We start from the raw sequence: 25,425 nt of genomic DNA, 5'->3' as shown, positions 1-25,425 counted from the left end.
CAAGCTAATCGTTTTGCCTGCAGACAACAAATCTTGTGTTCAGCTTACCAGGGGTAGCTACAGAGGATCTTTTTTAGGAACAAGGAGGCACTTTGGGACACATTCTGGTAGAGTTTAGAGAGGTCAAACTTGGTTGCAAGGATCCTGGCTTCAGTCTCCTGAGGATCATTTTCCATGAAAGGCGACCTGCCACTCAACCTGGAAAACCAAGATGAACCGGGAGAATCAGTGTTCAGTTCTGTCACATGGCATAGACTGCGCCGTTAAGGAAGGCTGGAAATCAAGACTCTTCTAATGTAGCAAGCCATTTTAATCAGAATACTGCATTGTATCTGAGGAACGCATTTCTGTTTAAACACAGTTTACCAAGAGGAAAGCTGTGAAAGCGGTACTCACGTGATGAAAGTCAGTACTCCCACGCTCCAGATGTCAGCTGGAGGACCAACAACGTCCCCTTTCAACATCTCTGGAGCTGTGAATAGAAGTAAATTGGTCTTATCTACAAAGAACCGTGGAATTACACAAAGACTGATACATCAAAGTTAAACAAATTAGTAACAGTACAATGAGACAAAATCTAATCCTACACAGACAAACACCTGTTTGTTCATTGAGCACATATCTACGCCTGTAAAACATATTTCTTTTTTCTTTAGATGCATCAGGACATATTTTCTCTATTCATGCTTTGCTTCCAAGGAGCCAATTTGTAATCTTACTTCTAAAAGTGTTCTTGGTTTATAACCCTAAAGGTTTATTTGAAGGTCTTTTAAAGATCTTGCTTTTATAATCTGTTTCTTTTATTTCCCTGTCCAGTAGATGTTACACAAGATGTTCACATACACTTTATAAGCAGACAAGCTATTTTTCTCACTGTCAGGCAAATAGTTTTGGTAATCCTATTGGCTAAATGCCAGAATAATGAGATAAGGATTATTTTTTGACTATAATTTATTACTTTCTTCATATTCGGAAGTTTAGATGCACTAAGATCACTATGCCTTTAAACAATTTGGGAACGCCTAGATGATGATGTCATGTAGTTGGAAGCTTCTGACAGGTTAATTGACAACATTTGAGTTGATTTGAGATGCACCTGTGTATGCTTTAAAGGCAGACCTTAAACACTATTTGTGTAACATGATAAAAAAAGTCGAAAGAAATCACCAGGAAGAGAATTATGGACTTGCACAGGTCTGGTTCATCCTTGAGTATAATTTCTAAATGCCTGACGGTCCTGCATTCATCCGTTCAAACAATTATACACAAGTACAAACACCAGGAAGAAGCCGTAACTCCAAAAGAAACACATAGAAGCCAGATTACAGTTTGTAAATGCACACGGGGACAAGGAAATTTATTTTTTGTCTTAATGACCATTGTTAGGTTTGGAGAAAGAAGGGGGAAGCTTTCAAGCCTGAGAACAGCATCTCAACTGTGAAATACGGGGTCAGCAGCATCATGTTGTTGGCTGTTGAGCTGCAGGAGGGACTGGTGCACTTCACAAAATAGATGGTGTCATGAGAAACATCTCAAGATATCAGCAAGAAAGTGGAAGCTTGGGCGCAAATGAGTCTTCCAAATGGACAATGAAGCATACAGCTAAACTGGTTAAAAGTAGTTCAAGGATAACAAACCAATGTTTTGGAGTGGCCATCACACGGCCCTGATCTCAACATTACTAAACATTTATGGGCAGATCTGAAAAGGCATGAGTGAGCAAGGCAGCATACAAACTTGGCTCGGTTCCACCAGTTCTGTCAGGAGGAATGGGTCAAAGTTTCTAACAACTTATGTGAGAAACTCATGAAAAGAGATCCAAAATGTTTGACCAAGTCACAGTTTAAAGGCAAGGGCGAAAAATATTAACAAAAATGTATGCAAATGTCTGGCCTTCAACAAAGTGATAAAACAATGTCTAAAACATTATCACTCTCATTATTCTGGCATTTAGAAAATATAAATAATCCTAAAAGGACCTAAGACAGGAAATGTTTATTGAAATGTCATGCCTAGTGAGAAAGAAACACTTGTGTCTTTTTATTTGGCTGTATGTAAACTTCTGGTTTCAGCTGTATGTGCTCAAAAGGAGGGAAGTATACCAGTGGAGAAAGAAGTATCGAGCAATTCTGGGAGATAAGCGAGATATCTCTTCTGTTCTGTATAAAATATGGATTTTTGGTGTACCCAGAGAAAATATGGACTTACACATGTACTCCAATGTTCCAATAGGAGGGCTGAACTGCTTGAGGAAGAGAGGGTTGTATGATTGGGCACTTCCAAAGTCGATTATCTTAACTAGGTTCATGTGTGTGACGATGACATTCTCCGGCTTGATGTCCAGGTGCAGGATGCGGCGCGCATGGAGGTAGTCCAGACCCTGGAGGATCTGCACGATGTAAGTCACGACGTCATCCTCAGAGTACCGGAACCTGAGAGGAACCAGAAAACAGCTTATTAAAATCTCTCTGGGTGGGACGACTTAAGAAATGTCAGGTTTGATCAGGAGCCAGTTACTGGCCTTTCTATCAGGCTGTAGAGCAACTCCCTCCCACTGCAGTACTCAGAGATGAGCACCAGGTAGCGCGGTGTGACATAGGCCTCGTGTAGAGCCATTATCCTGTCATGATGAAGAGATTTGAGGATGTCGTACTCCTGAAGCACTGCCTGCTTGGTGTCTGCCTCATAGGGAACAATCTTTGCCATGAAGAGGTTGCCTGTGGCGTTCTCACGGCACTCCCTGATCACTCCAAACCGACCCCTGTGGAAGAAAGAGAGCTTATTAAAACCAGAAAGAGAAAAGCCAAAACGGCTTCGGTATGCTAGGTGCAGTTTTTCTAACATAATTTGACTCTTCATGATAAAAAGTCTTGCCTTGCTTTCTCATCCATAAAGGTGTAAGGTTTCTGTGGAACTCCCTGGCGCAAAGATCCCTCCCCAGGCTTGCCCAGCGGCGTCCTACGTCCAGAAGGCGTGAGCCGTCCGGATGGGGTGATCCGTCCAGAAGGGGTACTGCGACTGTCCCCTCCTTGTAGAACTGGGGTGAGGCTCTGCACTATCACAACGGGAGGGGAAATCGTCACAGTAGTGACCGATGGTGCTGGAGCCGCTGGAGCCGCTGGAGCGGGAGCAACTTGAGAAGGAGGGGTGGAACGAGCCGTCGCAGCTGGAACGTACATTGGCACAGAGGAAATGGGCTTTCCAATAGGAGGAGCAGATGTTGAGACAGGAGAAGGTGGTTTGTTGGTCATGGAGGGGAATGTAAGTACAGGACTCTGGGGTTTGGGTGGTACAACGGGTGGAGGTGCCAGCTTGGTCTGGGGTTTGCTCACACTGATGCTGATCGAGGTCTTGGCTTTGGGCGCTGTGACTGGGGCAGCTGTGGTCTGAACTGGAGCTGGTTCAACAGAGGCTGAGCTGATGGCCACAGTTCCTGCAGGATGACCAGCGCTTACCTGCACAACTGGCTTAACGGTTACAGGAGAGGGAGATTTAGCCACTGACGAAACAGGAGCTGGCACTGAATTCACGGTTGTGGATTTACTGGGAGCTGCTTTAATGGGAGGCACTTTCATGGACGACATCATTACCACAGCAGGTGGGGGACTTGTGGCAGGAACAGTCCTGACAACCGCAGAAGCGCTGGACTTTGCAGGTTCTAATGAAGATGATGAGAAGATGCACCTCATTAACTTGATTTATTTACAGAAAATATTTCTAAAACACCTAGAGCATGATATGGTGAGATACCTGCCAGATCCAGAGTCACAACCTCTGACAGGTTGCTGTAGGGGCCCTGACCAGCTTTGTTAACACAAGCCACCCTGAACCTGAAGGAGCCTCCTGCTGGCAGCTCCGTCACGTTGTAATAACAGTCTGCCACTCCGGTCGCAACTATTAGCCAGTTGCGCTCACCTGAAACAAGGAGCCATTGCAGTATTTAAACAACTTTAATATAATCCAAACATCTTTTTGGTAACATAGGTAACAAAGTTGGACTTATAAGTACCAAAGTAGCTAAATCTACTACTGACAGGTAGATTTTTCTTCACTTTTAAACTTACATAACATAAACATATAAATAAGGGCTTCCATGGGACTACTGTGATTCAAAATGAATTAGCTTGTTGTAAATATTTGTGAAACCTATTTCTTGAAAAATGTTAAAAACAATGTCAATCTTCAAGGAAACGTGCAAACTAGGACTAACATGGCAACCCAGGTTTCCAAAAAAGGAAATTGGCAAGGTAGCTGTATAGCAGCAGTGCTGCTGTAGTGAATGACACCAATAAAAACAGCTGAAATCAAATCTGTTGTTTCTGTTTGCAAACAAGTTGGCGGTAAAATTGCAGCACAGTTACAAGAAGTTGAAAACGTAGTAATTTCAACCTTCCCATATTTTCCCAATGTGGCGAATATTTAGGCATGAGAGTTATTCATATCTTCAGCTTAGGTATTGCTTAGGTTTTACTTCACTACTGACAACTAATACCCAGCATATTGTGAAGGCAATAGTTAGAATGACAATGGCTTTGTCTGAAAATGTCCTATTGGTAAGGACTTGTCAGCCAAAGCGGAACAGCGTCAGCGTTCGCCATGATAAGTGCTGTCTGAATAGTGCAGTCAGTAAGGAAGGAAGTAGGAAAAGGAGCCTGCATGCTTCCTATCATAGTTCCTTTACCATGGGGAGCTTGTGATGTCCCTCACTGGCGCTAAGGAGCCATAAGGAATCCCATAATCCTTTGCATAACATGACCACACGGAAATTAACAAAAATGTCCAGTGAGAAGAGAACGCATACTTTGCAGTTCTTGTTCAGAAGGCTGTAGGCCTGGATTAGACTAGAATCATTCATCTGCGTTTCCGCTACGTAATGACGTATTAAAGGCTGGCCAAACATCGGCAAAGCAGTCCAAAACTGGTCAAGGAACAGGAGTTAGGAGCTTTAATTAGAAGATTTCGGACGGAGCAGAAGACAAAGAAATGTATCATTTGGTAAAAAGGTTGTAATACTTTGCTCATATTTGTATGGTCCTGTAAAAATCAATAAAATAACTTCAGATAGGCCAATTGTTTGTTAAAGTATAAAATGGCTTCCAATATTGAACTAGGTTTTTCAGAAAAAGGTAAATTTTGTTAAGGGCCAAGCAGGTGTTGGCTTCTCAGAAGGTATCTTCTCTGTATACGTCAAGAGCAAATCTAACAAGCCTATTCCAAGACAACATTAATTTTGACTAGATTTACTATTTCTATGTTTAACAACCTTAAGAAATTGTTGTATTTATCTAAAAAATAAAAATAAGAATTTAATGAATCATGTAAGCTTAAAAAAAACCTTCTGCTCTTCTCTCAAGCGAATATGTGCAAGGGGCCACTGTGTCCGAGGGTCGCCACACCACCAAAGCCGTGTTGTTGTATTTCTGAGGAACCTCTGGGGTCCCAGGACGATTGGGTAGGCCTGTAAAGCATAAACACTGTTGTTATTATGAGATCGTGTACCAGTATGCAAGATGTACTTATGGCTGTGTCGGGTGCTCCGACTCAAATGTTGTGCATTCCTTCAGGAAGTAATCAACCGTTCTTACGAGCGAGGGATATGGTGCAAGAGCTGGACACGGAAGCCAGGGGGTTAGTAGCAACACATTCATAGACCCCGGCATCTTTTTTGGTGGTTTGCATGATCATCAGCAGCTGCCGGCCATCGGGGCAGGAAATCATATTCATTCTGGCATCGATTTCTAAAGGCTTTTTGTCTGGGAAAGAAAACGTGAAGAAATATATCAGGAGGACGATGAGGACGTGTGGTTCTGTTTTGAGTCACAAATTTACGGGAGTGTGTGGAAATATTTATTGGAATGTATATTCACATAGAGTCTAGGGTAATTACAACTTCTTATCAATGTTTTCATTGGATATTTGTGACCTTACCTTTCAACCAGGTGATGTGTGGGTGGGGGCTTCCAGCCGGCAGACAGCTGAGGGTCACAGGGTCCCCCTCCAGGAGGACATGATCTCTCAGCTTGATATGAAATACAGGAGGAAAATCTGGTCCAGAAGAAAGAACATCAATAAAATATTACCTTGACTGCAAAATGATATTCCAGCTGTAACGTGTAAGGTTCAATTTACCCTGACATTACAGGAGTCAAATCACAACTTTGAACAAAAACAAGAATTTATGCAGCGTGCAAGAAATCAAATTGTATCTTAATTGATGCTAATATAAACCAACAGGCATGCAAAATATACATATACTTGTTTTTTGACATCATAGCCATTACACAATTAGAAAACCCCTTCTACTTTTGTAACCCTGTGTATCTGTACATCTTTGCATTGTTTAATTTGGATGAAGAATGCTGTGCAACAGTTAAGTTGGCTGAAGTAACACTTTTCTCTGTCCACTCCAAGGATTTACCTTCACATATAGGAGTCTAGACTTTTAGAAACGATGGACATTTGATATTGTGGTTATCTTTTAGCCCTCAGTGCCATCTAACTGCAAAACCAGGATCTAATCTAATTGCCATTTTAATCTAGGAGCAAAGAAAGTCATTCATCTTCGAGGAAGGACATTTTAAATTTAAGGACATAGCATCCCCGTCTTACCAGAAGCTAATTTGGAGTACTGGCGTGAGCGTAAGGAACTGTTGTCTCGTGAGATTGCAGTGGGTATGTCAGGCTGTGACACGGTTTTGTCTCTTTTCCCTCTTGTCAAGCCCCATCGATCCCACCTGGATCTCCGCTCAACCTCAATGCCTTTGTTAACAACACAAATATAAAAAGCATAGATTAGCTTTGATTGATTGCTGTATGACATGATCTAATAAGTCTAAAAAAGCAACAACTACCACCCCATACCCTTAGATGTTTCTGATTTTAGGCTTGACATGGAGTCAAGTGACTCCGATGAGGCTCCGTTACTGGCCTGAGATGCCAGTTGGTTCTGAGGAACAGTGATGGGCTTCATGGCTCGACTCTCTGATGTTGACCGACGAAGCATTGAAAGAATCGGTGTCCTTTTTGTTTCCTTATCTTCCGAGGCTCGTCTCTCCTCCGAGTAGCTGCGAATTCTCGTGGAGATCCCAGCCACAGTTGATTCAATCTTCCTGCGCATCGCCAACACCGGCGATTCATTAGGCTTCTTCAGCTCCTTTTCTTCCGCAGGCCTGTCGCCTTCTCCATCCATCCTCGTCATCTCTACCTCTTTCTTCTCCTGAGAGCCCCGTCTGCCGAGAGTCCAAGAGAGCCTACGTCTTGAGCCAACCGAATCATCTTCCTTCACCACTTCATCAGTACGCTCTGTTGACGGAGTTCTCTTCAAGCGCATAGAGAGCCTTTTCATGAAGCCTTGATCCTTTTGGGCTTCACGAAGGTCCTGGACGGACTTGGACTTTTCCTCAAGTCTCCTGGATGCCAACTGTAATGGTGCACCAACAGGCCCAGGTCTGTATATCTCTTCAGAGGTATCTTCTGGAGCCTGGATGGTCACTGATCTATCTTCATCCTTTGACCTTGAGAGAAATTTCAGACTTCTTGAGAGGGAAGATTCACGTTTTTTGAAGCGGGCCTCGAAAACCTCTTCAGAGGTCATATCTTCCAAGTCAGCTCCAGCAGAAAGCTCTTGCTGGGGTGACGTTTGCGTAAAGGTCTTCGGTGGACTGGGTTCTTTGGTGATCATTTCTGGTGATGCTACCCTGGAGTAGACGGCAGGATGCTCTGTGGTGGACATGATGATCGACTTTGCTGATCCGGATGATGTGCTCTCTGGAAAAGATGTCTGAGCTGTAACTGAGGCTGAAGAGGTAACCTGAACATCAGCTGGGGTCGAGGGGGCTAGGGCTTCCTCGTTGGCAGGTTGAAGGGAAGGCACTAAGATGGTCTGCATTATACTGGCATAAGCTGACATTCTTCCATCTGGGAGGACAACTCGGGCCGGAAGTGAAGGTGTTATATATGTTGAAGCTACAGCTCCTGGAGGCTGATAAGGTTCCTGTGTTGGTTTTACCATAACCGAGCTTGTGCTTATGATCATCTCAGAAGACTTTGTCGGCGTACTTGTCTTCACCTCTCCATTTTCTTTAGCTTTTGATTCAACTGCAAACTCAACCCTTTCATCCTCTTCTTTTGCGAACTCTTCCTTTTCTTCTTGCACCTTTTTCTCTCTTTCTTTCTCCTCTTGCATTTTCTCTTCTGCTCCAGAGCTATGGGCCATATCAGGAGGTGTAGGCATTCTCTGGCCTACGTTATCTGTTTCAGTCAATGGCTCCTCTGAAATACTCATGTCCTTCTCTGAGAATCCACTTGTGCTCGACCTTTCATCAAAATTACTGTCTGCAGTCAGTCCATCCATCTTTTCATTTACAGTCTCGTCTGTTCGAATCTCTTTCTCCATCAGTGAATCCTGACTCTCTGTTTTGGATTGATTTTCTTGCACAACAGGGTCTGGGGTACGTGGCTTTGGGGAAGATTCCCTGGGAGTCTCTGGACGGGAGTCTAACCTTGTTTGCTCTGTCAGAGATGACATGGAAATGGCTTCTTTAAGCCGCCTTTCCTCTACTTGTGCAACAGGAATCTCCAGAGGTGCTCCTGACCTGCGATGTAAAGCTATTGGTTCTGAATCCCCCTGACTGAAAGAAGTGCTTTTACGTAGAACCTTAGGTTTGGGAACTTCGTCCCTTGCAAAGTCACTTGAGGCAGCTCTGGTAAGTGGAGGTGGGCCCACACGAGCTGTGCGAGAGTAGCGATCTGAGGGCATTGCTCGTTTTTCATCTCCCATCCCTAATGTTTCTAAAAGAGGTCCTCTCAGGCCACTCATCTTGTTGTCTGCAGAACCGCCACGGAGCAGTCGCTGCCTCATCAGCTCCAGTTTAAGAGCATAGTCTTCTTGGCTCATCTTTGCCGTTCCTGGACTGGCACTCCTCCTAGGTAGCTCCATGGAAACAGCTTTTTTCAGGACTCTCCGTCCTTCCTCTGGGTTTTCTTCTTCGGCTCCTTCCTCGGGTGTAATCCGGAGCAGCAAAGCGCTGTCAGCCGAACCACCGCGCCGAAGTTCCCCTCTTTTACGGCCTCCTTCTACCCTTTCAGACTCCATGCTTGATCCTCTTCGGAGGGGCTTTCTTGATAGTTCTGATTTTTGGATAGGTTCAGATGGTGATTCCTCAGAGAAACCCTTGTCGTTGTCTTCTGATGACCGTTTCCGGAGGCGGCCTTTCCCTCCTGGCTCTCCTCTTGGTGTTTCCTGCTCCTGAGAGTCGCACTCCATTGCCTCCTGGCCGTGGGTAGGTGGGCCAGACCATTGGCTTTTTTCATTCCCTTTTCCTGTTCCTTGCTCATTGGTCTGAATGTCATTCAGTGACATTCTTGATCCGGAGAAGTCCATGTTAAGTGGCATTGGAATAAAAGGAAGTTCATCGATGTCTTCGTCAGAGTCTGAAGACGACGACGGGAGAGGTGAGCCCTCTTTCTTGTGCCTCGGAACTGCAATGGAAGTGTGACTCGAGGAATCATTCAGCAACTCTGGTATGGATCTCATGACCATTTTTGATTTATAGTTGATTATGGAACGCTACAAAAGATAAGTAACAAAATATTACAACTTTAAAATATTGTCTGCAGGAAATGCAACACAAGAAAGAAAAATAACTTCCCTCACCTGCCATTTTCTGCGAGAAGCAAACTTCTTCAGCCCATCTGTGCTGATTGGTTTCCCCTTGCTTAGTATCTGTATAACCCATTGAATATAGGTTTTGAAGTAATTATTAATAAATGACAGAGGCCTAATATTGTCAGGTGGAACTCACAGGATGTATTATGGACTTTTTCTCACCTTGAACCAAGGATGTCGGAGGCATTCCTGAGTATCAGGTCTCCTAAAAGCAAATTATGTAAAATTATGTGAGAGTGCTCTATTTTCCTGCTAATTCCAATTTACTGTCTGAGCATAACATTACGTTTTAAAATAATAACAGAGCTATTTTGGTTTAGCGGTATCTGGGAAACGTGTAGGACATCTCAGAATTTGTTTATGTCAGTACCTTACCTGGAAAAAAAATTTGTTGCATGCTAGAAAACAGAAGTAAAGATTCACCAATTTGGTATTTCTAGATGGACACAGATTTCTAGTTTATTTCAAGCTCTCACCTGTCAATTCTGATTTTAGTTTTTAAAGCTTTTTAGACATTAAAAACATGCCTCATGTTTTGCTATAGAGGTAGTAGTTTTGTAACTTGCAAAAAATAAAGGAATTTTAAGACTCTGAGTAATTGGTTGTTTTGGTATTAGTATTAGTATTAGAAATAACTACAAAACTTTTGTCCTACTCTACTTGAAACATCTTTAGTTTAAGTTTGTCATCCAACTATTTTTAATATATGCTTTTAGTTTCCATTTCCCATGTTTTATTTTGTTTAATTTTTTCTAAATTTTCTTCCAACTTGCTTTTATTCTGTTTTTATTTTCCTATATTTTAATCATGTAAAGCATTGTCTTTGTACGGGAATGTGCTATACAAATATATTTGCCTTGCCTCATTTCACCTCATCGCTGGTTTAGTCGAACTCGCCTGGTGCAGCAGTCTGATTGTGAAATAAAGGTCGCTTTATCTCAACATGATCTTTTCTATCAGGATGTTTATGGTCATGTAGAGAAAATCTGAATCTCAAACAGCCTGTTAAAGTGTTATAATAGCAGTAGTACTGTTATGAGCTGCATCTCTCTTACTGTGCCAATCTACAGCTGTGGCGTGGGAACGAATGCACTTATCTTGCAGAATGTGTCTCTTGCAAAACAGCTCTCTGCTATTTATAGAACCAGAACCCAGTGACTATTTTCAACCTAACTTTAAATTATTCTGTTAAACCAGCATATCTGAGACAGCATATTTGTTAAAAAATAAGCTAGGCCAGGGGTCAAACTGTATTCCTGTCCTTAAAAACTACATACTTTAATCAGCGCCAGAACTATTTAATAGTTAAAACCTTAAATTACCTGAATGGTTAGGTTAAAGATTCACATTAAAAAGTCTTATGGATGAGAACAGCTTTTTAAAGAGCACAGCTATGTAGTGGAGTGAATTGTTAAAGGAAATAAAAAGTAATGATTAGAGTTATTTTAAACCCTTAAACCTATAAATATAGCTCTATGCCTCCAGTTGCTGAGAGTGAACTGTGGCTTTAATTTTAATATTTCTATGATTTGTGAATAACTTAAATGGTTGTTTCTATTCTTCTTACCGTTGCAATTTTCCATTACTTTTTAATCCGTATTGTTTTAGTTTTATTCTTGGATGTTAAAATTGGATGTTTGGTATCTTGATCAGAGAAGAAATAAGCTTTTGATGTTCTTGTGTTTTCATCCTCAGTGATCATACATGACTGTCGCCATGAAGTGTTCATATTGTGCTCATTCGTGAGCCATCGGCAAATAAATTCAATTCATCTGGTGTGCATGTAAACATCAAATGTGTTGTGTCTTTTTCCACATCCTCCCCATGTTTTATGACATAATCAATGCCCGTGTACATGATTCCCCTCTATTATGCATGAAAGCCCACGTCCCTCATAATTATCCAATTTTTAGTTCAGAAACACGCACCACAGTACATTCTGCTTGCTGCATTTACCAACCGAAAGAAAGGCTGGCTGAGTTAAAAAAAAATAAAAAATGGAGAAAAAACTGATGATATTTTCTATTGAACTGATCACCAGTCAGTCCTGAGCAATAGAACATTGATCTCAGCCTTGAAATAGCAGCAAAATGTTAAACTATTTTAAAATAAATGAATAACATTAAATGCTATATATAATAATAATAATTATTATTATTATTATTTTTATTATTATTATTATTATTATTATTATTATTATTATTATTATTATTATAAATTAGATTTGTTATGCACTTTATATTTATACAAATCCCAAAGTGCTACATAGTAAAACAGGTAAGTGCTAAATAAAAACACATGGAGAGCATGAAAAATAAAAAAGTGAAAAAGATAAAATAAACATACAATAAGTAAAAGGGCAAGAAATTAATTAAAAACAATTACAAGCGCCATTTATTGTTTGATAAAATATTCATGCTGCACTAAAATCAGCCTAATCTTTTTGGTGCATTCTATTAAGTTTTGCTCCTTTTTAATTGCTGCTGTACAACAATAAAGCAAAACCATAACACACAAGTATAGTTTGAGACAAAAGCTTCATCTGTTAGTGAAACTCACAGCCTGTCGGCTACCAGCAGCTTGATGATGAAGCCTCTGGCCTCTCGGCAAAGTTCAGCAAACATATTCTCCTCAAAAGCCACGTTGTAGTTCCTGATGTTCAGCACCGAGCTGCGATCGCTCTCCCCGGCAAACGGCGAGATGCCGGTCAGGCTGATAAGAGAGAAAGCTGCAGTAAATACTGGATATCAGGAGGTTGTGTGAAGAAGAGAGGCAGAAAAATAAAACCCAATTTAGTATTTACTCACCACAGGTACGTTACGACTCCTATAGGCCTGAGAAAATAAATCAAAGTTGTTGTTTTTAAAAGTCCAATGATGATAAAATAAAATGTTTTACGTTACAGAATCACTACCATATGTCAGTGGATTTTGAAACCGGCGTCTGGTTGACGATTTCAGGTGCAACAAATTCAGGTGTGCCATATTTGCAGTACTGAGCCTCATCGGGGGTGACCTCTACGGCGTTGCCGAAATCGCATAGACGGATCTGATCGCTCTGGAGGTCGGCCATGAGGATGTTATCAGGCTGAAAATAAATCACATGCATGAAATGACGCTCTGCTGGAAGAAATCAGTCAGTGAGCTCATTAAAAATGTTTTTTCTGTGGGAAGGTTGAAGATAATCTACCTTTATGTCGAGGTGAATGATGTTCAGGTGATGAAGGTAGTCCACTCCCTCCAGCAGCTGCCGTACACACGATCGCACCTGTTGGACACACACGGCTATTTATTACCTAATTCTGCTTCACACGGCCGCTGAGTGGGCAGGGCATTCAGATGCTGTCACTTCTTCATCTCTGCTCAGTTCTGCTCTTCTTTATCTTCAATGGAAAATTATCACAAAACAAGCAGCAACTGTCCAAAGACAAACTTTAAAGATTGGCAGGAAATTGCAGCCTGGTTTGGCAGGATATCAGTCTGGGCCATGATCCAGTGAGGTGGGGAATGAGTGCAAATCAGTAAATAAAAATATAATAAAAAGGAAACCTTGTCTTTTCATGACTGCTATTAAATCGGGGGTTTTTTGTTAAATGAATGGGAAAATATGAGGGAGGCAGGGAAGCTCACTGGGCGCTTTCTGCCCTCATTGTGACTCTGAGCCAAAGCTGAACGTCAGTGAATCAAATGAACAGAGTCAGGTTTAATAATGTCTGCAAATTAAGCCCCATCTGTTGGCTTGTTCTCTGACTATAAAGTTTGCATTCTGACCAATGAAAAAAAACTGAATTTTTAGACTCTGTATTCATCATCTGTTGATAAGAGAAATCCTCAGCATCAGTCGCTGTCAGTTGAGATAGAATCTAGCGTTAGTTAAATTCCTAACCCCTCAAAGTCTCTTTCTGTTGTTTCTTCTGCAAAGATAAATGACCTGCAGCTCTCATGAGATGGTAAATATTTAGTGCCAACCACACTTGCCATATTACCCTGGCCTCTCAGGATCAGAACCACTTTTTCATTGCTGTAACTCAACATAAATCCTGGTTTGCTCTGCACACATGCAGGATCGCTGGTATAAATGCTCAGAAACTCCATCAACAGGGACAGCTTTGACTTCCTGTCTGGGGATTTTGTGAAACAACCAGACTCAGAATCTCTGGTTGACAAGCTTATTGAACGGGCAGTCAGGACAATAAAGTTTTCTCACGCCTTTTTAAACAGTTAATTGCAGGAACAAATTTTAAACAGCGGTGCACTGCAAAAACAGAACGAAAAATAAGTACATTGTTCTTGAAATTAGTGTATTTGTACTTTATTGAGCAGGGAAATAAGATAATCTGCCAATGGAATAAGATTTTTGCACTTAAAAACTCATCTCCATCAACTTATTTCAAGTGCATTATATCTAATTATCTTATTTTAGGGGTAAAAATACTCTTTCCATTGGCAGATAATCTTATTTACCTGCTCAGATCAAGGAGAAATGCACTAATTTCAAGAAAATTTTATTTATTTTTAGTTCTGTTTTTGCAGTTAATGACCGACGCAGGACTTACATCTGACTCCAGGACGGTGGATTTCCTGGTAAATCGGTCCAACAGCTCCTCGTGGCATCTGTAGACATGATTTAAGGTTTGGTTGTGTTGCTCTTTGTGCCTTTTCCCATAAAGCAGATCTAACTGGCATTAAACAATCTTTGAATCTGTGTGTTTGGGCTCTTTAAAAAAAGATACAGCTCTGTGATGATGATCACTGCGTTCTTCTTCTCAAACGCGTCGTGGAAATAGAGGACCCTCTCGTGGTCCAGCTTGGACAGCAGCCTCATCTCTCGCAGAGCAGACGCCTTCTTCTTGGCTCGAGTCGAGATGAACTTCGCGGCGTACTCCGTTTTGGTCGCCTTCTGTTTCACCCTCTTCACGTAGGAAAAGGCTCCCCTGTGGCGAGAGACGGCCAGAGTGAAAACATCTCCCGCTTCGGGTCAAGACTTCTGTCTCAAACGCAGACGTGTCGTATGAAAAGCTCACTCTACCTTCCGATTTCCTTATGGATGTCATAGTAATCAGTCAGCCTGCGCATCTTCCTCAGAAGGCTCTCCTCATCATCCATGGGCTCCTCCTTCCTCTTAGCTGCAGATGCAATAATTCATGCCATCACTTCCAGACAACCTACAGGTGTGGTTTTTACAGGTGGTGTGCGTCTGGGCCGTTACCCTCATGAACTGTGAGCTCAGCTTTACAGGACACAGATCCCGCCAGGTTGCGGGCGGTACAGGTGTACACCCCCGAGTCTTCAGGGTGGGCGTTCAGGACCACCAGGGAGCATTCGTTGTCGTCATAGACGAAGGTGTAGTGACTGCTCTCCGACAGCAGGACGTCCCCCTGAAGTCAAAAGCTTTCATTTTAACGAAATCCTGAATAAAAACTAACACAGAGGAAGTATTTTTCTAGTTTAGGCTCCTATTTATCGATCAGAAATATGCAGATTCTAATATCCTGACATCACCAGCCACAATTAATGACTCCTCTGCTGAGCTGCTGTAAAAAGCTTTAAATATAACTCGACTTTTACTGCAGCAGCATCGTCTCATGCTAACAACAGGCGCGTCCAAAGTCCGGCCGACCTCAGGTCCAGAACGGTGACGATGTGGCCCTACAGATAACGAACCTGATGCATATGGACACTTTTTGTTCAGGGTCCGATTTTTAATGACAGCTTTTTATCTTTTTAAATCAGAAATGTCAGCATTTTCCATATATTAACCCTATTTTCTTTTAGTATCATAGAGGAGCCACAACCATTATGCACATTTTTACTCAAAAGCAGACTAAAAACATTTTCTATAACAAGTATTAAAAAATCAATAACGTTGTATTAAGGCTGAGATGCTTTTTCCGACCTAGAATAATTTCTACTTTTTTTTTTTTATTTAAACATTGAACGTTAAATTCATTGCTGAGCAGTTAAAAAGAAAACTTGCAATGAATTTATTTTGCATTTTTATTTGGGAAAAACACATGAGAGCTGCACAGTGGTACAGCAAGAAGTAGCAAGAAGGTCCTAGGTTCAAATCCCAGGCTGGGGTCTTGTGTACAGGGAGAACGCACCGCTTTGCTGAAATTTAAACGGATATTTCACTTTTTCAGGTGATCTCCAAGCTTCAGCACTTCTAAACAGTAACGTGTGACTTTCTATCGTATGACGGCACAAATGTCCGCTTTTCTTCACTGCCTCTAAAAACGGGAAAGCCAGAAGTAAAAACCTGCCCTGAACATCTTCTGTCGGAGCAACAAAAGAAAAGTTTAGACCAACAGGAAGCGTGACAAACTAGGCTGGATGAGGACCAAAGCTCTTCTTCCACCACGCACGGTGAGGAGGATGGTGATGGAGGTGAAAACATCTCTAAGGCTCACTGGTGGAGCTTATTTTAAGACATCTTTACCGGGAGAGCCAGCGACTGTGGAGGACGCTGTGACGGAACGAAGTTTGTCTTCATCTTCACGATCTGTTCCCAACCACTCGTGCAGCAGTTGTGCTTATTATTAACACGTTCGTTTATTAGATTATTTATATTTTACATTTTTCCAGCGTGACCTGAGAAACAGATTTACCCTACTGCTTCATTATTGTGTTAAGGCGTGATGTTTTGAGTCTTAAAAACAGGATAGTTGACCTTCAACACATTACATAACCTCATGGTAAAAACAAAATACCCCCCCCCCAGACACACTTTAAATTTTACCTACGCTGTTGCCACCAAAGGTTTTGTGATTTACTTATTATTTTATTTAAAAAAAAAAAAAACTCACGTTGGCATCATCTTTGCTTCAGAAACGATCACCATGTGGAATCTGTTGTTTTTCAACGCTGGCGGTTAGATTTAAATGAACTTTGCTGATAAAAACCAGATCATCGCTATGGGCAGACCATGAAATTAATAACATTTGCCTTTTGAAGTCTCTATTTGTAACTTAAGGCTGGACAAGTTGTGCAAATCTCTGCTGCAGTTTTTAAAGTCCAGGTCCATAAATGATCATAAATCCTCGTGGCTTGACTAAGAAAAGCCCCAAATCAAGACACTAACACCATCGACTTTCAGCAACAATAAAGGTTGTTATGTTCAGTTTCCAAATTAAAAAATAATCACATTATATACATAAATTTTACATTTTGTTGTATCCACCAAACATAAAAAATGAATGGATAAAAACCTTGAACCAGAGGATGTCAGGGACCGGTTTCCCCTCCACAACCACAGCAAAGCGAGGAGTCTCGCCTGAACAGATGTCCAGGTCCTCCATGATCGTCTCAAACGTTGGTGGAGCTGTGGACAGAGCGTCAAACTCAACGTTACAAATGACGCCGGGGGACGGAGGGCACAGAGAGCTCTACGGCCACACAGGTGGACGTCTTTCCTACCGGCCGTCTCCACGCTGAAGCTGCAGCTGTCGCTTCCAAACTCGTTGGTGGCCACGAAGGTCATCTCGCCCACGTCAGAACTCTTCACCTTCAGCAGCTTCAGGGTGTGCTGGTCGTCGTCTGGCATCCCCATCTCATACAGGCCGGGCTTGTTGGCCAGAGGCACTCCTTTCCTGGAGTCAAGTTTGTTTTCAGTCAGCATTAGGAGACTCAGACCTGCACTAGCACAGTCACTATGTATATTTTCCTGTCTGAATGACAGACGGTTTATGATTAAAAATGTGCAGAAAGCATGAAGGTGATTTCCCTGTAGTCTAAAAGAAAGTCAAGCATTAAACATTGGTTCTGGTGAAGATTTTCCTCCCTGTTAAAGGGGAGTTTTCCTCTCCACTGTCGCTTCATGCATGCTCAGTATGAGGGATTGCTGCAAAGCCATCAACAATGCAGACGACTGTCCACTGTGGCTCTACGCTCTTTCAGGAGGAGTGAATGCTGCTTGGAGAGACTTGATGCAACCTGCTGGGTTTCCTTAGAGAGGAAACTTTCTGACCAATCTAGAGGATTTGATTGAATTTGACTTTGTAAAGTGCCTTGAGATAACTGTATCATGAATTTGTGCTATATAAATAAAATGGAATTGAATTAAACTGATACCTTTTCCAGGTGACGGCAGTGTTGACATGATTCAGAGAGATGGAGATCGTCACTGACTGGTTTTCAATCGCATACACAACGTCCGGTTTGTCGATAATCACTGGAGCTTCCTGAAGGTACGGGCCTAAGAGGAACCACACAGAACATTTAAACCAGTACCGCTCACTGATGCATCAGCAGGTGCCGTGAGAGATGGACTCTACCTCTGTCCAAGAGCTGAACCGGATCGGTGGCGGGGGAGGGTTTGCTGAAGGCTTTTGAGGTGATGGTCAGGACCCTGAATGCGTAGCGCACACCCTTGGAGAGGGTAGAAATGGTGTAGGTGGTCTCCTTCAGGCCGGAGGCGATTATGATCCACTGGATGGAGCCGAGGGCTTGCTGTTGGATGGCATACATCAGGGAACCGGGATCTGGAAGTGAGCAAAACCTCAGTAGAACCTCGCTTTCTCCAGATTAAACAACAGGCACAGTTCCACCGGCTGGGATTTGCCTCGCACCGCACGGCTCCGCTCACTTTCGAGTGTTTCAGGAGCAGTTTTTGGGTTTTTTTCAGGGCCAGCCGGGGTCCCTGTGGATCTGCCGAAGAGCCGAAACAAACCGAGCTGACTCGAGAGGAGTTTTGGGTGAACACGAGGAGAAACGAGTTTTCTCTGACGAAGTCCAGAATAACTGAAGAGCGACAACATTGATATTGAGCACCACTATGGACAGAGTGGCTCAAACTGAAATATAATTTTTATTTTCAAACTATGAACCATGCCTGAAAGGTAAAAAAAGAAAAAGGACAGTTCAGTTTCCTATACCAAGACACACCACATCAGATCCGTGGCTTTATTGAGGCTTTCTCTCATTTCACACTCAAACCTGTTAAGTTTTGTCTCTGAAGTGTCCATCCATCCACCTCATGTGGCTCAAGGCGGTGGCTGTCTGCCTTTCCCTGCTGCCCGCCTCTGTTTCTGTATAAAGCACCAGGGGAGCAGCGGGGTGATTCTGCCGAGGTGGCCGCTGAAAGGAGCTCACATACGGTCGAGCTTCGCCCTCCCTCTGCTGACAGAGCAGCCTGCATCCTGGTGGTCAGCACGCAGTCAGACCGATGAAAATAATATTGGTTAAAAAACTTTTAACCGTGTACTCCTCGATCCTGCCATGGCTGAGGCAAAAAGATGACAGCCCACACCGCTGAGACTGCCAGGGAGTAAGCCCGAAAATTACAATTTCCCTGCGGTTAAAATCTTTTTGTACAAAAGAAACAAAAAAAAGAAAGAAAAAACAAAAAGAAAAAAGAAAGAAAGAAAAAAAATGAAAGAAAAAAAAAAAATAAATAAATAAATAAAATCTTTTTGTAAATACTAATTCTGTCGCTGAAAACAGCCTGAAGAAGGAGCGTTTTGCGCTCCAACACACAGTTTCAAAGCAGAGTTCAGACAGGCTTTATTTTATCATTAGATGCGTGATCCAGATATGTATCTCATTGGATTACTCCTTAAAAACATCTAAGACAATCCTGCATATGCAGCTATAGAAACAATATTTATATTTTTTCTTTTATTTATGTTTCATTTAAAATTATGTATTTTTATCATTTATCCATCTTTTACAGATTTCTTTAAAATGTCAACTGGGTGTGAGGCGTCGGGGGAACGGGGACTGAAGCAATGCCCAGCAGGCGTTACTATAATCCAGGCTTTTCTAGGCTGGTCGAATCACTAAACCGGGCGAAGATGATCCAACCAGGGAGGCGCAGAGTCAGCCGGGCGAAAACGAGTGTGCCAGTGGAACTGCGCCTAATGTAAGGTTGGCTGTAACTCAGGTCTGAAGTCATCTCATACGTACCAATGGAAGGGTCCAACCTTCTGGGTTTCTTCCAGCTCAAAGTGATGGTTCTCCCAGTGATGGACTCTATCACTGGAGTTCCATCGGGAGGATCAGGAAGAATATCTGCAAATGAAGACAGGTCAAGGCGTGGTTCCAGGGAGCAAATTACTGTGATGATAGAGGAAACCTGTCATCACAGTCTTAAGTGGTCTTCATCAACTGTTCTACACAGGTTCTGAAGGCCTGAAGGAGTTTTTCTTTAAATACCTCATGAGCGCCTTTGGTGGCTTTGGTTTGTTGAGAGACTTAATTCTGACCTCTGAACCATCCGAGTGTTTAAATTCTCCAAAGCCCCAGACATGTGCCGGCACAGTCAGCCAACTTAAAGAACTAGCATTAGATTGGAGCTTTAAAACCACAAAGACACAAAGAGTTCCTCTTTCATGACTCTATCAAACATAACATTGGATCTTTGCATCAACACATAAATTAACTGAAAATTGCACAGTATGAATCTCCATTGACTGATGAGGCATTGCCCAGATCTTAACGATAACTATTTCCTGTTTTTTTTTTTTAGATTTTACCGTGGTTTTTATCTGCTGGAGTTTTTAAGGCCTGAAACGTCTTCTGGTGGTTTGGTATGTGTCTAAAGCGCATGCAGCAAAACATAAAGTACACTGACTGGACCGACCTTCAGAAAGCCAGGACAACTATTAATGAAGACCACTTTCAAAGATCATAGAGACGTCAGGCGGCTTGGATTGAAAATATAAACCCAAGACAGTTTAGACAGGACTGTATTGAGCTCTTCCTGAGATTTCCTTCCTGAGCCAAAAGCAGAAGATGAACTTACCTGTAACATAGAGATGTGCATAACAGGTGGCCTTTCCCACTTTGTTGGAAATCACGCTCTTATAAACTCCACCGTGAGCGTGGCACACAGAGCGGATGACCAGGCTGTGCACGTCACGGACTGCAGAGGGAAGAACAAACCGGGGTGAGAAGGAGCTGAATAGTGGGTCCAGTTTCTATTGAAATGGTTCTTTAACAAAATGCATGATGCCCCAAATTAACTAGTCCTGTGTGGAGTCTCTGAAACTGCAAATTTCATATTGGGTGGCACTAATTTTCTACAAAAGCATTCACACTATTTAGCAGATTTTGTGAAATCACTATGGAGTAAATTTTGTTCCATTATTGTCGCAAGCAGAGAATACGTTTTGTAAATGGAAATTTGAAAAAAAAAAATTAAATCCAGAAATTAAACTTTGCAAAACTTCTGAATAAAAAAAAAGGTCTTCAGAGTAACTTTCATGTTTTTTTCAGATTTTATTTTTACAGATTTTATTCTTTTAAAATTTTTCTTTTTCAGATTGAATTCTGCGAATTGCATTCTTTTCAAGTCACGTTTTAAAGATTATGTTCTCTTCACTTCTCACTCTTGCTCATTAACGCTCATTAACAAAAAATGTTATTGCTAACGTCCGTGCGGACCAATAGAAATGCATCTTTGCTCCTCGCTTCAGAGGAAAGCCCGCCCCCAGAAGTGAAGAGAATGAGATCTGGAAAAGGCAATTTGAAAATACTGCAATTTGTAAAACTCAATCTGAAATAGAGGAATAAAAAAAAATTATTAATACATATTTAATCTGTAAATAAAAATGTGGTAAAATGTCATTAAAAACTTAAATGCGGAAAAAAGTATTACAATTTCATAAAATAAAATTAGAGAAAACAGTAAAGTTACTGTCAAAACCTTTTTTGTTTAAGAAGTTTTTCAAAGTTTAATTTACGAATTGCTTTTTTTTTATTCCATCTACAAAACATGCTCTTTGCTTGCAACCATATTGGAACAAACTTGACTCCATACATTACAAACTCCAGTTTAAGTTATTTAGATTTTATGAGATAAACCAACAGAATGTGGTGCGTAATGTTTGCATGAAAGGAACACGACTCAACATTTTTTCCAAATAAAAATCTGAAAAGTGCGGCTTACACTTGCATTAAGTCCTAGTTTGTTGCCACAAGCCATGGCAAACATGAGAAAGAAGGGGATCTGGTCAGATGAGACCAAAACTGCACATCACCCCTAAACTCCATCCCCAAATTAAAACATGGCAGGATCAGCATCATGTTAAGGGGACGGTTTTCTGCAGGATGGACAGGGGAGCTGGTCTGATGTGATAGCTGAGGTTGGATGGAGGTAAATGCAGGACCTTCCTTAGGCTGCAGAAGACTTGAGCCTAGGGTGGAGGTTCAGCTTCCAGCAGGACAACCATCCTGAACATGCAGCTAGAGAAACAGTGGGAGGCCTTGAATCAAAGCAGATCCATGAGTTAGAATGGCCTAGTCAAAGTCTGGACCTAAAGCCAACTGAGATTCAGTTTCACTTTTCAGCGAAAAGCGATTCTACAAAGTATTGGTTTGAGGTTTAAGACAAATGCAAGCCCCACTTTTCAGATTGCTATAACTGTAATTGTTATACTGATCAACTATTGGAAACCATTTTTCGTTTTTTCTTCACAGTAATGTCCCTTTTTGAGTTGGTCGTTCACATAAAAACCCAATGAAGGGGTTTTCCAGAAGCAACACAGCGTTGAGCCTCATGTTGGTCCGCCTACACTGTGTCATCTTCCTGTCCTCCGTGCTCTCTATCCTCTTGCCATTATGGAACCAGGCGATGGTCGGGTATGGCAACCCGGCCACTTTGCACTTCAACACGGCCTCTTTTCCCTCGATCACGTCCAGGTCGTAGAGAGGTTTGATGAAGTCGGGCATGGTGAAGCGCTCTACCTCGTTCTCTGGGACCTCAGGCTCCTCTGGGATGGACGGCATCTTCTCCAGTTTGGCCCTGAGCGGACGAAAAAACGCGTTTCACGGGAGAATATTCTCGGCTTTAAGAAAGGTTTGAATTCGAGGAAGATGTCCCCCTGTCTTACATCTGAGAGGAGATGGCTGGTCGCGGCTCTTGTATGTAGAGTTCAGCAGAGTCCTCGGCCTCTCCGTGACCGTTCCGAGCTCTGACGGTGTAGAAACCCTCGTCTTCGCTGGTCACGTGGGAAATAATGAGAGAATGGCGGCCGCCCTCCTGGACGATTCTGATGTCTTCACTTTCGATGAGCGGCTGGTCTGAAGAGAAAAGTCAGGAGGCATTCATACAAGAGATCACAGAGAGGGTTGGAAGGACAACATGGAGGCTGTGGCGGACAAAGCTATGAAAAAGTATTTACCCCCTCATAGATTCCTTCTGTTTTTGTCAAACTTAAACATTTCAGTTCACCAAACAGGTTTTATATCAGACACAGAAAACCTGAGTGAATTCAAAAATTGCTGCTGCTTTAGTTCACATCAGCCTGTTTAAGGCCATCCCACAACGTGTCAATCAAATTTAAGTCTGGACTTTGACTAGGCCACTATAAAACCTTGCTTTTTTTCAGGTGGACCTGCTGGTGTGTGCTGGATTGTTGCTGTGTTGTACAACACAAGAGAACCTTAGCTAAAGGTAACCAATTATTAGCCATTGATTCTCCATCAGCAGTTTCTGGTTGGGTCAGTTTTCCATCAAATGTAACCTTAAATGCAGACCTTAAAAAAAGTTCCGCTTGTTTCTTTTTTCTCCTAGAGGTCTTGGAGATCATCAAGATGTTTTGTTTTATTTCTTTGGGGGTTGTATAATTGAATTGACTAAGTCCATCAGAGGTCAAATTCAGGTGTACTAGCAGCAAAGAGCAGATTTACAGCACAAGAAAAAAAATGCTGTACACCTATAAGTTATAAATAATTGCATACTCAATTAAATAAGTGTAAAACTGAGTAGGGTGATTTAGAAAAGGCTTTGTAAACTATTCCAAGTGTCAGTTTCTTTATTCGACGTATGGTGTGTAACCTATGGATCAATTAGCCTACTTCATGTTGTCAGGTAGGTTCTGTTTGAGGGAATTATTATACAGTTTTCACAGAAATCATTATGGCTAAAGAGAATAACCTCAGTTTCGAAAAACCATTTTATTATTCTTTTTTTTTGTCTGATAATAAAGTTTCTTTAATGATCAGAAACATTTAAGTGTAACAAAAAAGTAAAAAGAAGTCTGGACTGGGGGGATAATGTTTCACATCACTAGTTCCTGCTATGGAGTCTGGTTGTACCAAAGTGGCTCCAGAGGACTTTAGGAGGCGGAGTCCCGCTGACTTTGCAGTCGAACCGAGCGTTTCGACCCTCGATCACTTCCAGAACATCCAGCTTCCGCGTGAACAGAGGCTCCAGTGATGGAATGACTTTCAGTTTCCCGCTTGTTGTCACTTCCTCTAAAAGAGAAAACACAACGACAGTAAGTACTTTTCTCCACCATCAGCCATTATATCATTAATATTCTTCTGATCCCCACCTTTGGCTGTGCTGAGCTTGCACGTGTACGTCCCGCTGTCGTCCTCATGCACAGAATTGAGCAGCAGTCTGCACTTCCTCCCGTCAAAGTGCATCTTACAGTTCAGCAACGCGGGCTGGATCAGTTTTCCATCCGCGAGCCAGTCTACATCAGTGTCCTTTGGTCCAATGACGTGACACTCGAATAAAACCGTCTCTCCGGCCTTTGCTGTGATGTCCCTCACCGGGCGGGTGACGGACAGACCCGGCTCAACTGGAGGAGCTGAACATAAATAAAAAAAAAGAATTTCACATGATAATCAAAGATCCAGCTGAAATCCCTGAAATCAATCTAATGATCAGACTGACCGTTGTTAAAGAAGAAATTAATTTTATTTCTATAGCACCAATTCACAACACATGTCCTCTCAAGGCTCTTTACAAAGTCAAATTCCTTAAAATCCTCCAGGTTGGTCAGAAAGTCTCCTCTCTAAGGAAACCCAGCAGGTTGCATCGAGTCTCTCCGAGCAGCGTTCTCTCCTCCTGAAAGAGCGTAGAGCCACAGTGGACAGTCGTCTGCATTGTTGATGGCTTTGCAGCAATCCCTCATACTGAGCATGCATGAAGCGACAGTGGAGAGGAAAACGCCCCTTTAACAGGGAGGAGAACCTCCAGCAGAACCAGAACCAGGCTCAGTGTGAACGCTCATCTGCCTCCACCCACTGGGGCTTAGAGAAGGCAGAGCAGAGACACAGAAAGCACAGAAGCTCACATTGACCCAGGAGTACTTTCTATGTTAGATGGTAATAGAGGATGATCTGCCTCTCCTGATGATGTCACAGCTAACAGAACACCAGACCAGGTGTACCTTCTATGAAGACAAACATGACAGAGAACAAAAAGTTAAAAGCTGAGATAACAAACAATGCAAATTGGAGAACAGTAGGAGAACTCAGCAGAGTGAGAGAAAAAGACCCTGATGACCTCCAGCAGCCTAAGCCTATAGCAGCATAACTACAGAGATAGCTCAGGGTAACATGAGCCACTCTAACTAGAAGCTTTATCAGAAAAGAAAGTTTTAAGATTAGTTTTAAAAGTAGACGGGGTGTCTGCCTCACGGACCAAAACTGGGAGTTGGTTCCACAGGAGATGAGCCTGATAGCTAAAGGATCTGCCTCCCATTCTACTTTTAGAATGGGAGGCATGGGAAATTATTTTGTTCATTTGTTACCTTTAAGAAAAGCTTCAGCTTTTCATTTCCTCCAGAGGACGGAGCTATAGAATCATGATGCCACCACTGCAGAGTTTGCTCAACAGTTGCAAACAAGAAGGGCAAGAAATCAAACCATTATGTCCAAGAAAACTATCAAGGATAGACTGAAATTCTGCAGAAAGCACATGGGTGGCCACCAGAAGAAGTCACACCTTCTCCTTCTGATTGCTTGGGACATCTAGAGAAGAAAGGCTGAGAGCTACCATGATCAATTCTGTTTGGAGTGTCTGGT

At 42.2% G+C, this 25,425-nt stretch overlaps 1 protein-coding gene across 4 annotated transcripts in view; it reads right to left on the bottom strand.

Moving 5' to 3' along the window:
• The window catches only part of spegb (striated muscle enriched protein kinase b), a 50,650-nt gene that overhangs the window by 3,465 nt on the left and 21,760 nt on the right, over positions 1 to 25,425 (bottom strand). For all 4 annotated transcript variants that reach the window (XM_012879623.3, XM_021325079.2, XM_021325080.2 and 1 more), the window contains exons 10-40: positions 23,943 to 24,203; positions 23,704 to 23,862; positions 22,497 to 22,686; positions 22,179 to 22,408; positions 20,408 to 20,527; positions 19,570 to 19,674; positions 17,940 to 18,146; positions 17,737 to 17,860; positions 17,083 to 17,255; positions 16,875 to 16,987; positions 14,876 to 15,044; positions 14,696 to 14,792; positions 14,400 to 14,600; positions 14,223 to 14,280; positions 12,857 to 12,934; positions 12,582 to 12,754; positions 12,475 to 12,501; positions 12,227 to 12,379; positions 9,830 to 9,872; positions 9,656 to 9,724; positions 6,862 to 9,568; positions 6,610 to 6,759; positions 5,929 to 6,045; positions 5,586 to 5,753; positions 5,336 to 5,458; positions 3,751 to 3,915; positions 2,875 to 3,658; positions 2,522 to 2,761; positions 2,209 to 2,432; positions 397 to 472; positions 49 to 198 (exon numbers count right to left, since the gene is read on the bottom strand). In XM_012879623.3, coding sequence (XP_012735077.3) covers positions 49 to 198; positions 397 to 472; positions 2,209 to 2,432; positions 2,522 to 2,761; positions 2,875 to 3,658; positions 3,751 to 3,915; positions 5,336 to 5,458; positions 5,586 to 5,753; positions 5,929 to 6,045; positions 6,610 to 6,759; positions 6,862 to 9,568; positions 9,656 to 9,724; positions 9,830 to 9,872; positions 12,227 to 12,379; positions 12,475 to 12,501; positions 12,582 to 12,754; positions 12,857 to 12,934; positions 14,223 to 14,280; positions 14,400 to 14,600; positions 14,696 to 14,792; positions 14,876 to 15,044; positions 16,875 to 16,987; positions 17,083 to 17,255; positions 17,737 to 17,860; positions 17,940 to 18,146; positions 19,570 to 19,674; positions 20,408 to 20,527; positions 22,179 to 22,408; positions 22,497 to 22,686; positions 23,704 to 23,862; positions 23,943 to 24,203 — 7,654 coding nt within the window. The remainder of the gene's footprint in view (positions 1 to 48; positions 199 to 396; positions 473 to 2,208; positions 2,433 to 2,521; positions 2,762 to 2,874; positions 3,659 to 3,750; positions 3,916 to 5,335; positions 5,459 to 5,585; positions 5,754 to 5,928; positions 6,046 to 6,609; positions 6,760 to 6,861; positions 9,569 to 9,655; positions 9,725 to 9,829; positions 9,873 to 12,226; positions 12,380 to 12,474; positions 12,502 to 12,581; positions 12,755 to 12,856; positions 12,935 to 14,222; positions 14,281 to 14,399; positions 14,601 to 14,695; positions 14,793 to 14,875; positions 15,045 to 16,874; positions 16,988 to 17,082; positions 17,256 to 17,736; positions 17,861 to 17,939; positions 18,147 to 19,569; positions 19,675 to 20,407; positions 20,528 to 22,178; positions 22,409 to 22,496; positions 22,687 to 23,703; positions 23,863 to 23,942; positions 24,204 to 25,425) is intronic.

Source organism: Fundulus heteroclitus, chromosome 7 (assembly GCF_011125445.2).
Source record: "Fundulus heteroclitus isolate FHET01 chromosome 7, MU-UCD_Fhet_4.1, whole genome shotgun sequence".
NCBI lineage: Eukaryota > Metazoa > Chordata > Actinopteri > Cyprinodontiformes > Fundulidae > Fundulus > Fundulus heteroclitus.
The sequence above is the reverse complement of the archived record's forward strand: the minus strand, read 5'-3'. Positions and strand labels throughout refer to the sequence as shown.